The sequence below is a fragment of the Nycticebus coucang genome, chromosome 10 (assembly GCF_027406575.1).
Source record: "Nycticebus coucang isolate mNycCou1 chromosome 10, mNycCou1.pri, whole genome shotgun sequence".
In the NCBI taxonomy this organism is placed as follows: Eukaryota; Metazoa; Chordata; class Mammalia; order Primates; family Lorisidae; genus Nycticebus; species Nycticebus coucang.
Genome location: NC_069789.1, coordinates 60,033,509 through 60,049,033, shown reverse-complemented (window position 1 = coordinate 60,049,033; position 15,525 = coordinate 60,033,509). Strand labels below are relative to the sequence as shown.

General features: G+C 38.9%; 1 protein-coding gene across 10 annotated transcripts in view; it reads left to right on the top strand.

Annotated features, from left to right (window-relative positions):
- PPP1R12B (protein phosphatase 1 regulatory subunit 12B) overlaps positions 1–15,525 on the top strand; it is a 267,914-nt gene that overhangs the window by 77,382 nt on the left and 175,007 nt on the right. For all 10 annotated transcript variants that reach the window (XR_008382941.1, XM_053604146.1, XM_053604144.1 and 7 more), the window contains exons 2-5: positions 1,925–2,055; positions 9,515–9,633; positions 12,951–13,110; positions 14,605–14,749. Coding sequence is in view for 9 of the 10 variants with exons in the window: in XM_053604146.1 (XP_053460121.1) it covers positions 1,925–2,055; positions 9,515–9,633; positions 12,951–13,110; positions 14,605–14,749 (555 nt within the window). In the remaining variant the exon portion in view is untranslated. The remainder of the gene's footprint in view (positions 1–1,924; positions 2,056–9,514; positions 9,634–12,950; positions 13,111–14,604; positions 14,750–15,525) is intronic.

Sequence of the window (15,525 nt, the reverse complement as noted above, 5' to 3'; positions counted from 1 at the left end):
CTGAATTATCTCCTGTTTTGTAACTATCTAAGCCTTGATGTCGACTACCTTTGTCACTGTGGGCCTTCATCTTTCCTATTCTATAGCTATGTCAAGTCAGCCTTTTTGGTTTTTGCAAATCTCATTGCTGTTTGTGACTGTTTCCTTTAGGCTTATGATAACCCTAAAGCCTTTATTCAAATAAAGCTTCTCTGCTTTTTCCTAACTGCAGCCATGATGTGAGTAGAAGATGAGGATCCCTAACTATTCCTAACTACAAACATACTTTGTCATATTGTTTGAAGCCATTCAAAAAATACATGAAAAGAAAATACATTTTTTCTGTTTGAAATGATCACTGTACCCTTTCTCACCAAAGTGGGGGTTATTTGACAATTACAATTTCCCTTTGAGAAAATCTGATCTTGTGTGAATTTTTTTTTTTTTATTGTTGGGGATTCATTGAGGGTACAATAAGCCAGGTTACACTGATTGCAATTGTTAGGTAAAGTCTCTCTTGCAATCATGTCTTGCCCCCCTAAAGTGTGACACACACCAAGGCCCCACCGCCCTCCCTCCGTTCCTCTTTCTGCTTTTCCTCCCCTCTCCCCATAACGTTAATTGTCATTAATTGTCCTCATATCAAAATTGAGTACATAGGATTCATGCTTCTCCATTATTGTGTGTGAATTTTTTTTTTTTTTTTTGTAGAGACAGAGTCTCACTGTACCACCCTCCAGTAGAGTGCCGTGGTGTCACAAGGCTCACAGCAACCTCTAACTCTTGGGCTTATGCGATTCTCTTGCCTCAGCCTCCCAAGCAGCTGGGACTACAGGTGCCCGCCACAACGCCCGGCTATTTTTTGTTGCAGTTTGGCTGGGGCTGGGTTTGAACCCACCACCCTCAGTATATGGGGCTGGCGCCCTACTCACTGAGCCACAGGCGCCGCCCCGAATTTTTTTTTTTTTTTTTTTGTAGAGACAGAGTCTCACTTTATGGCCCTCGGTAGAGTGCCATGGCCTCACACAGCTCACAGCAACCTCCAACTCCTGGGCTTAAGCGATTCTCTTGCCTCAGCCTCCTGAGTAGCTGGGAATACAGGCACCTGCCACAACGCCCAGCTATTTTTGGTTGCAGTTTGGCCGGGGCTGGGTTTGAACCCGCCACCCTCGGTATATGGGGCCGGTGCCTTACCGACTGAGCCACAGGCACCGCCCTGTGTGTGAATTTTTTTTTATGTTCATAAGCAAATCAGTGTTTTCTTACGTGTCTTTTTATAATGTAATGATGAAATGATGCAATAGCCCACCTATTTATAGCACTTTAGAAATCACTTTTTTGTGTATTTTTAAATAAAGTTTATAATCCAGTGGACACACAAAACAAAACTTTGCTGAGAAAAACAGTTTTATAAATCAGTGTTAGGAAAGGTCAAGATAACAAGAAGAGGTAATTAACCTTTTTGTACAGGTGCTGTATGACAGTTCCACATTGCAGGAGCAAGGCTCTGCTGTATCGAAATGCACTTATAGAAATCACTTGTACAATTAATCCTGATAGTGCTGTAAATAAGATTAAGTATCATTATACCTGTTTCACAGCTGAGGAACTGAGACATGGAGACATTAGGAGCTTGCCTAAGATTACAAAGCTTTAAAGTCTTGCTGTGGACACATAGTATGAAAGAAATAGAAATTATAGTACAACCTCCATAATTGACCACCTCCTTAAGTTGACCTAATTTTCATAGACCAGACAGGTACCACATGTACGTATCAGTACAGTAGGCCTAGTTCCTTATGTTGACCACCTTCATATGTTGACCAGTTTGCTACAGTCCTTTGGTCAATTTACAGAAGTTCTACTATAATGTATCATTAGAACTGCTGGGCATTGTCAATGCAATGAATACTTGTTTAATTAATGAATGGACTTTTCTTTTCAGGCCTGTATTGATGAAAATTTGGACATGGTAAAATTTTTGGTAGAGAACAGAGCCAACGTAAATCAGCAAGACAATGAGGGCTGGACACCCCTTCATGCAGCAGCTTCCTGTGGCTATCTCAACATCGCAGAGTGAGTGAGTCTCTGTGGGTTTGAAATATTTGCAAGAATAGCCTTCATTTTTCCTCTGCTCTTTAAGAATTAGAATTTCACAATGAATGCCCAACAATTAAAAAACATGAGATTTTGTGAACTTGTGAAGAAAAAAAGAATTTCGTAAGTAATTATAATCTTTCTTTATTACAGATTACAAAAGCAAGAAGTTGTTTTTATAGAGTTATTGATACCCTGTGTTACATAGGTGCTAAATTCATAATTTTTAGTTGAAACTTTTTATTTGCTTCTATTTTCAGGTAATTTACATTTTCAAGGATATCTGTCTCTTTGCATTAAGTTCAATATCTTTTTTTTTTTTTTTTGAGACAGTCTCACTATGTCACCCTCAGTAGAGTACTGTAGCATCACAGCTCACAGCAACCTCTAACTTTTGGGCTTAAACGATTCTCTTGCCTCAGCCTCCCAAGTGGCTGGGACTATAGGCACCTGCCACAATGCCTGGCTATTGTTTTTTGTTGTTGTTGTAGTTGTTATTGTTGTTTGGCAGGCCCAGGTTGGTTTTGAACCTGCGAGCTCTGATGTGTTTGGCTGGCACCATAGCCGCTGAGTTACAGGCGCTGAGACACTAAGTTCAATTTCCGAACAATGGTATCTTGGCATATATTAAACATATAGGCAGGCCTGAAGATTTTTTCCCTAAACTTCTTTGTAAAACCATTCTGTTGTTTTTTAAAAAATCAGTGTCTAAGGGGTGGTGCCTGTGGCTCAAAGGAGTAGGGTGCAGGCTCCATATGCTGGAGGTGGCTGGTTCAAATCCAGCCCCGGCCAAAAACTGCAAAAAAACAAAAAAAAAATCAGTGCCTAGGACAAATGAAGGAAGAAAACTCCTGGCATACTAATCATAGCACTTATGTAGTTAATAGCAGAAGAATGAGCCTAAACATGTGGAAGAAAGGACAGGTAGAGAATGGCACATGTTCTTCAGGTTAATTGAATGGCTGTGCTTAATAAGATACAGTAATAGCTACTAACCTCTATGGCAACTAGTTGCTACTCCCTTTGGAAGAAGGGAGTGACCTTTTTCTACTGACCACATAGTACCTGGGATCTAAGAGGAACTAAAATAAATATCTATTGTATGAAAGAATAATCAGGGAGGTTATTTTAAAAAATTGTTTTAAATTTGAGAATATTATAGAAGTATACACGTTTTGGTTACATAGTTTATTTTGTACATTTTACGTCAAAGTTGTTAAGTGTGCCCTTCATCTAGAATGTGTGCATTATACCCATTAGGTGTGAATTAACCCAACCCCACCCCACCACATACTTGATTCCTCTTGAGTTTTACTTCTATACATGCATGTTAAGTGTTGACCGATTAGTTCCAATTTAGTATTGAGTGCATGTGGTGTTTGTTTTTCCATTCTTGACATACTTCACTTAGAAGAATGGTCTCCAAGTCCATCCAGGTTGTTACAAAAGATCACCATTTTTTATGGCTGAGTAGTACTCCATGGTATACATATAGCACATATTATTACTCCATTCATGTATTGATGGGCATTTGGATTGTTTAAGGAGGTTATTTTTAAATAGGAAAAATACTTGGGCAGCTGAAACATCTTTAAAACAAGACAATTGAGTGTTATTCTAGATAAGGGCAAATTTATATTGATAAGGTAAATTTTCTACATAAATCATTGTATTCTGTGGTTCTGTGAATCAAATCAGTTGTTTTAAGGCCCTTTTCAATAATAATTAGAGCTCCATTACATTTGTCTTATTCAGCAAACAGCAGGGTGAATTATGTGACAACACCATAGAAACTTGAAAATGACTTCCCACAGAATTTGATTTGCCTAGGTTGCCTGAGTTGCTGGGTTTACTGTTAAGCTAAGCATGTTCAGTGGAAGAGTTAAAGAAAGGAAGAATCAGAGTCAGGGAAGCATTAGGCAGCACCACTGATGTTTGACTTGGCTGCTTGTTTTTTTGTTGTTGTTATTTTCTGAGACAGAGTCTCACTTTTCACCCTTGGTAGAGTGCCCTGGCATCATAGCTCCCAGCAACCTCAAACTCCTGGGCTCAAGTGATCCTCTTGCCTCAGCCTCCCAAGTAGCTGAGACTACAGGCACCCAGTACAGCGCTCTTGCTCAGGCTGGTCTCGAACTCTTGAGCTTAGGCAATCTACCTGCCTTGGCTTCCCTGAGTGCTAGGATTACAGATGTGAGCCACCGCACCCAGCCATGGCTGCTTGTTCTAACAACTGGATGACTGGATTGGTGCCAAAGTCAACAGAAATGAACAGCGCAGATTTCTTTATTCTTGGTTCTTCACTCTATTCTAGTTTACTAAAAGTCAGTCAACTATTTGTCCTATTGACTGTCCCTTTTCCGAGTCTCATAGGAAGGATTCTGATTCTCATTCTTATCTAGTAATGCCAACATTCTGATGCCTCAGAGTTAACATGATTAACTTTCAAATGATTAGAACATTCATTTAAGAAAGTATTTATAAAACGTGTTGGCCCTTCATTGGTTTTTTTTTTTTTTCTTTTTTGAGACAGGGTCTTGCTCTGTTGCCCAGGCTAGAGTGCGGTAGCATCACCATAGTTCACTGCAATCTCAAAGTCCTGAATTCAGACGATCCTCTAGCCTCAGCCTCTTGAATAGCAAGAACTATGGGTGCCAGGCCCACCTAATTTTTTGTGTTATTTATTTATTTGAAACAGAGTCTCAAGCTCTCGCCCTGGGTAGAGTGCCATGGTGTCACAGCTCACAGCAACCTCTAACTCTTGGGCTTAAGTGATTCTCTTGCCTCAGCCTCTCAAGTAGCAGGGACTACAGGCGCTAACCACAGTGCCTAGCTATTTTTTTTTGTTGTTGCTGTTGTTGCAGTTGTCATTGTTACTTTAGCTGGCTGAGGTCGGGTTGGAACCCACCAGTCTTGGTGTATGTGGCCGGCATCCTACCTGGTTATGGGCGCCACCATTTTTTCTGTTTTTAGTAGTGCTGGGGTCTCATTCTTGCTCAGGCTGGTCTTGAACTCCTGACCTCAAGCTGTCCTCCTTGCTTGACTTCTGAGAGTGTTAGAATTATCAGCATGAGCTATTGCACAGCCTGATTTTTTATTATTTATTCAGATGGTAAGTTTGTGATGGTTGAGCTTCCAAATCTCATTACATTCAAGGATTCCCTTTTTTCCCTAAGGTTTTGTTTCACTTTTCTAAGGAGAGTTTCTGGTTAGAATTAGGATCACTTGTGTTGGCATTAGCCTCTTTTTGTGAAGCTAAATATAGCGAATGACAATAAGTGCTTTTAACAATGATTTCTTTAGTTCATCTTTATTGATGAACGTAGTTCCTTTGGAAATAAGTTCAAAATTTAATGTCCTGTGGCTCAAATAAATACTACCTTTAATGAAGTTAATCTGAGAATTGCTATTCCCTCATACAAATTATTCCAAATTAGACATATGAAAGTCTGACCATGAAGGAGATGATCTAGACAGAATCCATTACAGAGGGAGGTGGGTGGTGGGGGTGGCCGTCTTTAATTTATCTTTCATTATGCATATCATTTTTGGACAGCTTGTGACTTCATTGTCATTATTTATTTATTTATTTGCAGTACATAGCATTGTTTTTCTACAATGATAAAGAGCCCCATTGTTTGTGTTATCATTTGGTTGCTTTGCCTCTGGGCCAATGAAATTAACCCTCAACCGTCTCCTTCTTTTTCTTTTCTTTTTTTTTTTTTTTTTGAGACAGAGTCTCACTATGTCACCCTCAGTAGAGTGCTATGAAATCAACAGCTCACAGCCATCTCAAACTTTTGGGCTTAAGCTCCCAAGTAGCTGTGACTACAGGCACCTGCCACAGCACCCGGCTATATTTTTGTTGTTGTCATTGTTGCCTCAGGCCCCCAAGTAGCTGAGACTACAGGCATCTGCCACAGCACCCGGCTATATTTTTGTCGTTGTCATTGTTGTTTAGCATGCCCAAGCCAGGTTTGAACCCGCCAGCTTCGGTGTATGTGGCCGGCTCCCTAACCACTGAACTACGGGCGCGAGCCGTCTTTTTATTTCTTAAAGATCTTATATTTTATACCCATATTCCCAGAATCATCATGAACTCTTAAACTTTTAAGGGAATAGAAATGAATAAAGGCAAACTGGCTTTCCAGGAAGAATCCAAGTACATTCTATTTCATGTTCCACGATAATCATTTTTTTGTCTTATATTTGAACTCAGTATGGTATATCAAAAAAGGGGACATTTAGAGGCTATTTTTTCCTCATTCTATTTATTTATTTATTTATTTTTGAGACAGAGTTTCACTATGTCACCCTTGGTAGAGTGCCATGGCGTCACAGCTCATAGCAACCTCAAACTCCTGGGCTCAAGCGATTCTCTTGCCTCAGCCTCTCAAGTAGCTGGGACTACAGGCACCTGCCACAACGCCTGGCAATTGCAGTTGTCATTGTTGTTTAGCTGGCCTGGGCTAAACCCGTCAGACTGGTGCTTTAACCACTGTGCTACGGGTGCCGAGCCTTTTTCCTCATTTTAATATGAGTTCAGGCTTAACACTGGTTAGCTGGTGTTTTTACATTTTTTATTATGAATTAAGTTTTTAACTTAGAAGGAGTAAATTGACCCAAGATAGAGCATTTAGTTTGGCTTTATTTAGTAGTTTATTGAGATGCTAAGTTTTTCTGAGTTTTTAAATACATTTCACGTTCTTTCTTCCTACCTTAGAATAGTAGCAAAAAGGCCTTATATCAGTGACGAATTAGGAAGGATAAACCTTCCTTTTTCAGGATCAAGTATTATTTTCCAAGGGCATATTTATTGAGCTAATAGCTATTTCTGAGTCTCTTGGCAACTATAAGGATTCTCAGGGATAAAATAGATATGACTTCATAGGGTGATATTTAATTCTTCTTTAAGTAAAAGTAAAACTAAAGAAGGTTTCTACTTTTTATCCTAAATCTGGAGAAAATAGAAAAATAGCCAAATAGCTTCCTAGAAATGCATATTCTAGATTATGGGCCTAAAAGCGTATTAGAAGAGGGAAACAGAGGCCTGTATACCTGTATACCAGTTGTGCCTGATCTAATAAATGATGGAATAGATGTCAGAATAGAGAGGTTAAGATGTTTCATGTAATTCAAACAATATTTATGGAGTGCCTAGAGAAAGCGTCAGATGCTGTGACAATCATGATAATGAGGAACTCACAATTATTGCCTTCAATTGTTGCTTTCAATCTAATGGAGTGGTTGCATCAAAGTAGAGTATAAGGCATGACAGGGGTCCAGAGTTAGTGTTTGAGGGGCAGGAGAAGAGGGAGAACAGGATTAAAAGGAAGGAAAGTGAGAATTCAGTTGGCGCGAAGAGATCAAGACTTCATGAGGGCAAAAGCATTTTAAATGGACCTTGAAAGGTAAGATAGGTTTCTACCAGGGAAAAGAGAAGGAAAAGTATTCCATCTATTTAAAGGAAACTACTTGAGCTATAAAAGAGGGCTGGATGAGAGTGGGATGTGTTTGAGAACAATAAGTAGTTCGGTTTGATTATAAAGTATGAGGTACATTTCAATTCAATAAACATTTATTGAGTACTTATTATGTATGTTATTGTGTTTTGGTTTTTCATGGTAGAGGAGGTGTAGTAGAATGTTCCTTAGGTCTGAGGGAGAGGAATCAGAAGAGAGGAGCTATTGAATATATGTGCAAATGATGGACAGAATACTGGTTACTTGATAGCATTAAGAGTACAGATGGAGGAAGTTAGCCCTGGGATTAAATAAGGTCTGTCTTCCTCTGAGACTATTAAGGAAGGAAAGAGATGGTTGAAAATTAGATGAACTGTGAATTCCTTCAAGTTTTATATATGTGGAATCAACCTATAAATTTATAAACATTTACTGAGTCTCTGTTATACCGGGTACTAGGCACTGAGAAAGCAGAAACATGGTCTTAATCAAATCTTCATTATTCTTTCTCCATTGCCAACTCTTTGAATGCAGTGGCCAGTTATTGATTATCTTTTTTAAATTTCCTACTTTGTCTAAAATGTAGTTCCTTGAACATAATAATGACCAATAAATGTTTATGGAGATGTTGAATGGATTGAATCTAATTAAAAATTTTTTTTTCTGGGTGGTGCCTGTGGCTCAAGCAGGGGTCCTGAAACTGGGGCCCGCGGGCCACATGAGGCGGTGTGATTGTATTTATTACCGTTTTTTTTTTTTTATTTCAAGATAAGATATGTACAGTGTGCATAGGAATTTGTTCATAGGTTTTTTTTTTTTTTTTTTGCAGTTTTTGGCCGAGGCTGGGTTTGAACCCGCCACCTCCGGCATATGGGGCCGGTGCCCTACTCCTTTGAGCCACAGGCGCCACCCCCCATAGTTTTCTTTTTAAACTGTAGTCCGGCCTTCCAGCAGTCTGAGGGACAGTGAACTGGCCCCCTGTTTAAAAAGTTTGAGGACGCCTGCTCAAACTTTTTAAACAAATATATATATTTGTTTAACATTCAAATATATATATATATTTTTTTCCTTTTAAATTCTTCTGAGTATTTGATAAAAGTGAGAACCCATTGAATTTCTCACTGCCCCCAAAATGCTCGCTCTAGAGAAAAGAGAAAACTTGAAGTCAAAGTTGGGGCCATAACCTCTGTCATTTTCCAGCTATGTAATTTTGAGAAGCTTTTTTAACATGTATGAACCTCAACTTTTTAAAATGGTGATAATAATACCCACATTACCTACTTCTGAATGTTGCCTAAGACTGTTGACATAATTTTATGTGGAAGCACTTTGAAAATTGAAAAGGATCCATATAAGGTATGGAAATTAACAGACCTTTCTTTTTTAGGATCAAGTATTATATTAGTTCCTTCTTAGAGGAATATTTTATGTAGATGTCTGGTTGATAGAGTTTTGCAGAGGCATAATTTAGGCAGATTCATTCAAATTTTAGGGCATGCTTTATTTTTCTATTTTCATACCCACAGTACTATTTTATAAACTCCATTGTGACAGTGGGAAAGTTTCTGTGAGAATTACTTCTTTACATATCTTCTGGGAACTCTCTTCATTTCTAATAGTACAAGTGCAGTAAGACCTTTTTGAAATCTGTGTTTGGATCTCAGAGTTAGTGGATGAGTTTTAAGGCAAGATGCCTTCCTTATGGTGTTATCTACTGGGATTCAGAGGGTGGGGGTTAGTATTATGTGAGTATGAAAGAGATGCTATTTGTTGGCATTGTTCTAGTCAGGAAATGGACAAGCTCCAGTGCTAATTATTGAAGGCTAGTGGAGTTAGAAATTAAAATAGGATACTTTATCTGGGACCATATTTAAAATCCCCAAATAGAAGCTTTGCTGTGCATTGAACCCCAGATGCATGAAGATAGATTGATATTAGATTGATGGAGATAATATTGATCCTAAATCTTGTCTGCATAGGTATTTCATTAACCACGGAGCCAGTGTGGGTATTGTCAATAGTGAAGGTGAAGTCCCCTCTGATCTTGCAGAAGAACCAGCCATGAAGGATCTTCTTCTGGAACAAGTGAAGAAGCAAGGTAACCTAGCAGATTGGCAGGGGCCAGGAGAGATTCTTAAATACTACCACTTACGGAAAATAATCCATTATTATGTGATAGGAGAGGATAGGATCTGTTCCCCCAGCATTAATTATCAATTACCAACATCATGCCTGCCCTTAATAACTCACACAAGCATAGGCCACATGCTGAAAGGATGACCAGTCATTTCTTATTTTTGCCATTCTGAGGTGGTGTAACCATCATATAGTTAGGAGTGACCTGATAAGGAAAATGAGCGCTTCATACCATGTATATGCATGATATTGGATTTTGCTATACATTGTAGAATATAGTATAACTTTGACTATTGGCCAAATTCAGTTTGTGAATTTGCATCTTTTCCCTTGATGAGAGCTAAAAGTGGTGCTGGTAAAGATATTTATTGTAACCTCTGAAATTATCTTTAATAATCTTAACCATGAAAATTATTCTGGTAGTTTGTTAAGGTGAGGAATATGACTTAGAATTGACTCTAAAAATGCTTGTTCTTTCTTTACAGTTTTAGAAGAACCCATTTCACAGAATAGAATGGGGTTATCCTACTGGAAATCCCTGTGTTTTTGTTTTTGTTTTTTTTGAGACAGAGTCTCACTATGTTGTCCTTGGTAGAATGCCGTGGCATCACAGCTCTCAGCAACCTCAAACTACAGGCACCCACTACAACGCCCAGCTATTTTTGTTGTTGTTGTTGTAGTTGTCATTTGTTGTTTAGCAGACCCAGGCCAGGTTCACTATGGGCACTGAGCTTCCCTGGGTTTTTTGTAATAAAAAATATTGTCAGCTGGGCATGGTGGCACTCACACCTGTAATTCTAGGACTCTGCAAGGCCAAGGCTAGAGGATTACTTGAGCTCATGAGTTTGAGACCAGCCTTAGCAAGAATGAGATCCCATGTGTACTAAAAATAGAAAAATTAGCCAAGGATGGTGGTGTGTGCCTGTAGTCCCAGCCCAGGAGTTTGAGGTTGCTGTGAGTTATCCTGAGACCATGACACTCTAGCCCGGGGGACAGAGTGAGACTCTGTCTCAGAAAAAAAATAATAAATAAAAAAAGAACACTAGACAGAGAGCAGGGAGGACAAGTCTTAGGAAGTATGCTAGAACCATCATAAAACTCTGGACATGATTTGTAGTGCTTTTTTAGTCTTTCTACTTAACTACCTTACCTGCAATCTGCAGTTCATCCCAAACAATTTACCTCCAATGACCTTTCCTTTTATGAACTTTTAGAATACACAGGGCCAAATCTTGTCATGACCATTGTTTACATATTATCCAAATTGCTTTTATGGGGCAACAGCAGAGTTGTGGTAGACTGGAAGAGCCACAAATCTGAAAATATTTAATATTTGGCCCTTTATAAGTGCATAAAGTATGCCAAGCCAACAAATAATTGCTTGCTTTTACTACCTTCCATGGATAGTTTTGTGTCTTGGTGAATTGAATTTTATGTTTAGTTTACTCTCCAGTCCCACTCAGTTTTTCTCCCTTAAGATTTATTTTTAAATTTATAAACAACTTAAGCAGAAATTTTTTAAAGTTTTGATTTGAGAAACTAATTTTCCTTTGTTGATTGCTGACTATTCAGTTAAGGAGTGTACTCTATTGGAAGAGGTATTCATATTTAGAATTTACTTTGCAGAATTGTTTTTTCTTTTTCTTTCTGGGACAGAGTTGTACTCTTTTGCCCTGGGTAGAGTGGTATGGCATCATAGGTCATAGCAACCACAAACTCTGGGACTCAAGAGATCTTGCCTCAGCTTCCACAGTAGCTGGGACAACAAGCACCTGCCATGAAGCCCAGCTGGTTTTTTCTATTTTTAGTAGGGATGAGGTCTCACTCTTGCTCAGGTTGGTCTTGAACTCCTGAGCTCAAGAACTCCTGAGCTCAAGCAGTCCAGTCCACCAGCCTCAGTCTCCCAGAGTGCTAGAATTCAGGCATGAACCACCAGGCATGAGCCACCACACCCCAGGCAACTTTGCGGCATTGTTAATACTTCTTTGTGTTTAGAATTCTGATCTATTATAAATTGCTTAGTCTTTACTTTACCTCATTCATGTCCCCAAATCAGACAGATCATCTTTAGATAGTGGACAGGTTCTCATTTAAGAGCTGAAGGGGGAGCACATCAAACACAGATAAAGACTGCTAACAAGTATAAAACTCTTTAAATGATATGTTTATGTTTGGGATATTTAAATTACTTTATATAATGGTGATTTCCCCCATCTCATCCCCTCTTCACTGGCACAGATGTTGGAGAGTTGTTGGCTAAAAGGAGGAACTCTACTCTTAAAAGTTCTTCCATGTTTTTTTTTTTTGTTTTTTTTGTTTGTTTTATTAAATCATAGCCGTGTTCTTCCATGTTTTTAAGGGAAACAATTTTAGATGAAAGCAGACTGGTTTTTAAACTGCAGATCACAGGCCAGCATGGTGGCTCATGCCTGTAATCCTAGCTCCCTGGGAGACTGAGGTGGGTGGATTGCTTGCTCTCAGGAGTTTGAGACCAACTTAAACAAGAGCAAGAGCCTTGCATTGTGGCAGGCACCTGTAGTCCCAGCTACTCGGGAGGCTGAAGCAAGAGCATAAGCTATAATAATGGAGTGAGTCTCTGTTTCAAAAGCAAATAAACTGCAGATCACCCACTCATCTGCTCTAGATTTTATAGTTTCAGATAAGTGTATTTGCCTTCATATGGAAATGAACTTCAAAGGTAATTTGTTTTGTAAAGTATATCATACTTTAAAAACCAAGACTTTTTTTATACCAATCTTATGGAATAGTGAGTGGAAAAGAATAGGGATCCAGTATTTCAGAGTTCTGGTAGTAGCTCTGCCACTTATGTGTTTTGTGGCGTTGAGCTAGACACTTAGCCTATGTTTATTTCTTCATCTGTTAATTGAGGATGGTAGTATCTATTGTATTTACCTTGCAGAATTGTTGGGAAACTAAAATTGTATAATGTGTGAAAAGACTTGGAAGTTTATACCTTTGTACAAGTACCATAGTGTGAAATAATGTCCTTTTTGATTGTTATATTCTTTCTGATGGAAGTGATGTTAGGTTTATTCTCCTAATGAATCTATGCCATTTAACCCGATGATTTAACTGTAGTAAGGCTACGAATGTGTGTATGAATGTCATTGCTCTTCTAAATTTGATGAATACCCAACTTGATGACTTAACAGTTATTTGTGGTTGTATTTATGATGTGTTTTTAACCTAAGGAAAATATCCTGTCAGATTTAATTGAAGCTTTAGTAATGCCGGCTGTGTCATATCTGGTTTCTGTAGGAGTTGATCTAGAACAGTCAAGAAAAGAAGAAGAGCAGCAGATGTTGCAGGATGCCCGCCAGTGGCTCAACAGCGGGAAAATAGAGGATGTGAGGCAGACTCGCTCAGGGGCCACAGCCCTCCATGTGGCCGCTGCCAAGGGCTACTCTGAAGTCCTCAGGTATTGTCCATCTATATCAACCAGGAGTTTGGTTGATTGGGGAAAAATGAAGTGGGTTTTGGAAGCAGAGGGTAAATTAGATTTTCAACTATGATAGATTTCCTTTTTTGCTGGTTTGTTCTCTAATTGTGCAGTCTTTTTTCACATCTTGCTGGTATTCATCCATGGATGGTCTCCCTTCCTTCTACCATCCCTCTCATTTCTCACTGACATGTATGATGTGAAGCAGAGTTGAGGTATACTGGTCTAGGAGGTTACTTTCAAGACCTCTTCTACTTCTATGATGTGTCATTAAAATCCCTGCAACCATCTCTTCTTGTGACCTGTAATATAGGACAGACTTGTGAACATTTGGTCCTTTTTGACTTACATAATTTCTTTGGGATCATTAGATTTAATTATATATTATAGATTTTGAAAGTGCAATGTCCAGCTGGCGTATGTTGAACTCTACTACTGTACCTTTTCTATTTTTTCCTGCATCCATACATGCTTTCTGTAGCTCTTAGTGCTTAATGTTGACAAGCTTTTTCAAATACGTGTGTTGCTGAAGGCGCTGCATGTACAGTTGTCTACCCTACACTAGATCCTTCCAATGCTTCATAGTCCACCTAATATGGGGTTTCTAGTAGGAATAGCAGTGTTTTGGTACTCTATTTCTGCCTGAGAGAAGAAGCCCAAGTGCCCATCGACCCATGAATAGATTAATAAATTGTGGTATATGCCATGGAATACTATGCAGCATTAAAAAAATGGAGACTTTACGGATGGAGCTGGAAAATATTCTTCTTAGTAAAGTATCTCAGGAATGGAAAAAGAAATATCCAATGTACTCAGTACTGCTGTGAAACCAATTTATAATCACAACTACACACTCTGGTCACTCCTTAAAGTTGTCTAGATACCCATAATATAATGCCCCAATGCAGTTCGGGGCTTAAGGAGTTATCATATCTTTTCTTTTCCATGCACACAAGTTAGATTATAGCTTTATAGTTAGCAAGAAATTGGAGGTATGAGAGTTAATAGTAAACATATCGTATCCTGGCAAGACCAATCAGAAAGCTAATTGGCGAAGTGCCCTGAAGAGAATCAAGTCCTCATTTTGTGTTACTTCCCCTGCACTAGAAAATGGAAAACATACCTTTGATAGAGATGAATGATTTGGTTAATTAACCAAACCAAACCAAACCAAATCTGTGTTTGCAGAAACACACCTTTCCATACCCTTTGCAGGTGTAACATGGATGTGCCTCTTTAGAGAAGGTTGGTAAAGATACATGTGACTCTTTAGAGAAGGTTGGTAAAGATCATCTATGGTTGATGCTCAAAGTACTAATTATGAAACCCAACCTGTTCCTTAGAAGATAGACATAAGCACATGACCCCTTTGGTTCAGGGCAAAAATGTGAAATATCAATTAGGTAATAGTTGATTTGATCAAAAACTGTGACATATAGAAGATAAATGTCATGTTTGGGATTTTTTTCTTAGACTTTTAATTCAGGCTGGCTATGAACTCAATGTTCAGGATTATGATGGCTGGACTCCCCTCCATGCTGCTGCTCACTGGGGAGTGAAAGAGGCTTGTTCCATCCTGGCAGAAGCACTCTGCGACATGGATATCCGAAACAAACTGGTTAGTGAGCCTGAACCTGTAAAAAGTCTAAAATGAAAGACTTTGTGTCTCTGTTTAATGGCAAGGCTGACTGCTCTGGGGCAATATATGTCACTGGTAGCTATGATATTGCCCTCCACCTTCCTGTTTCTGCCCCTATCATCAACACGTGTTTGCCATGTAAAATAAAACTCCACTGACTTAGTCTTCTGATTCTATTTATGTTGAAGACCCTAAAATAAGCAGGAAAAAAATACACTTGCCCTTCGCAAAAAATGAGCATTGAGGGAGCCTAAGGTAACTATCTGTGGTGAGGTAGGAAAGAGTTTAGTATTTTTTTTTTTTTTTTTGGCCGGGGCTGGGTTTGGACCCACACCTCCGGCATATGGGGTTGGCGCCCTACTCCTTTGAGCCACAGGCACTACCCTGAAAGAGTTTAGTATTTTTTTAATGCAGAGTCTTAGTAGCTGAGCTCTATTCACATCGAGTCATTGAAAAATATTATAGTGACAAAGATCATTGAGTTTGGCTGAAAATAATGTTATTCGGCCTCACTTCAAACAACTTAAAAGTTCTGAAATTCCTATGTCTACTGATTTTTTAGGAATCCAGAGACATAGCTTTTTAATTAGTAGCTGTTTTTTTGTCTGCCTCACATCTCTCCTGAACCCGGATTTCATTCTGAGCTTATGGGCTGTGTCCTTAATTGTGCTGATGTTTCCTAAAAGAGATAACTTCCTTGTCAGGCCTTCCTTGTCAGGCACCACACCTAAAAGGCTGTTCTTATCTCATTTAAA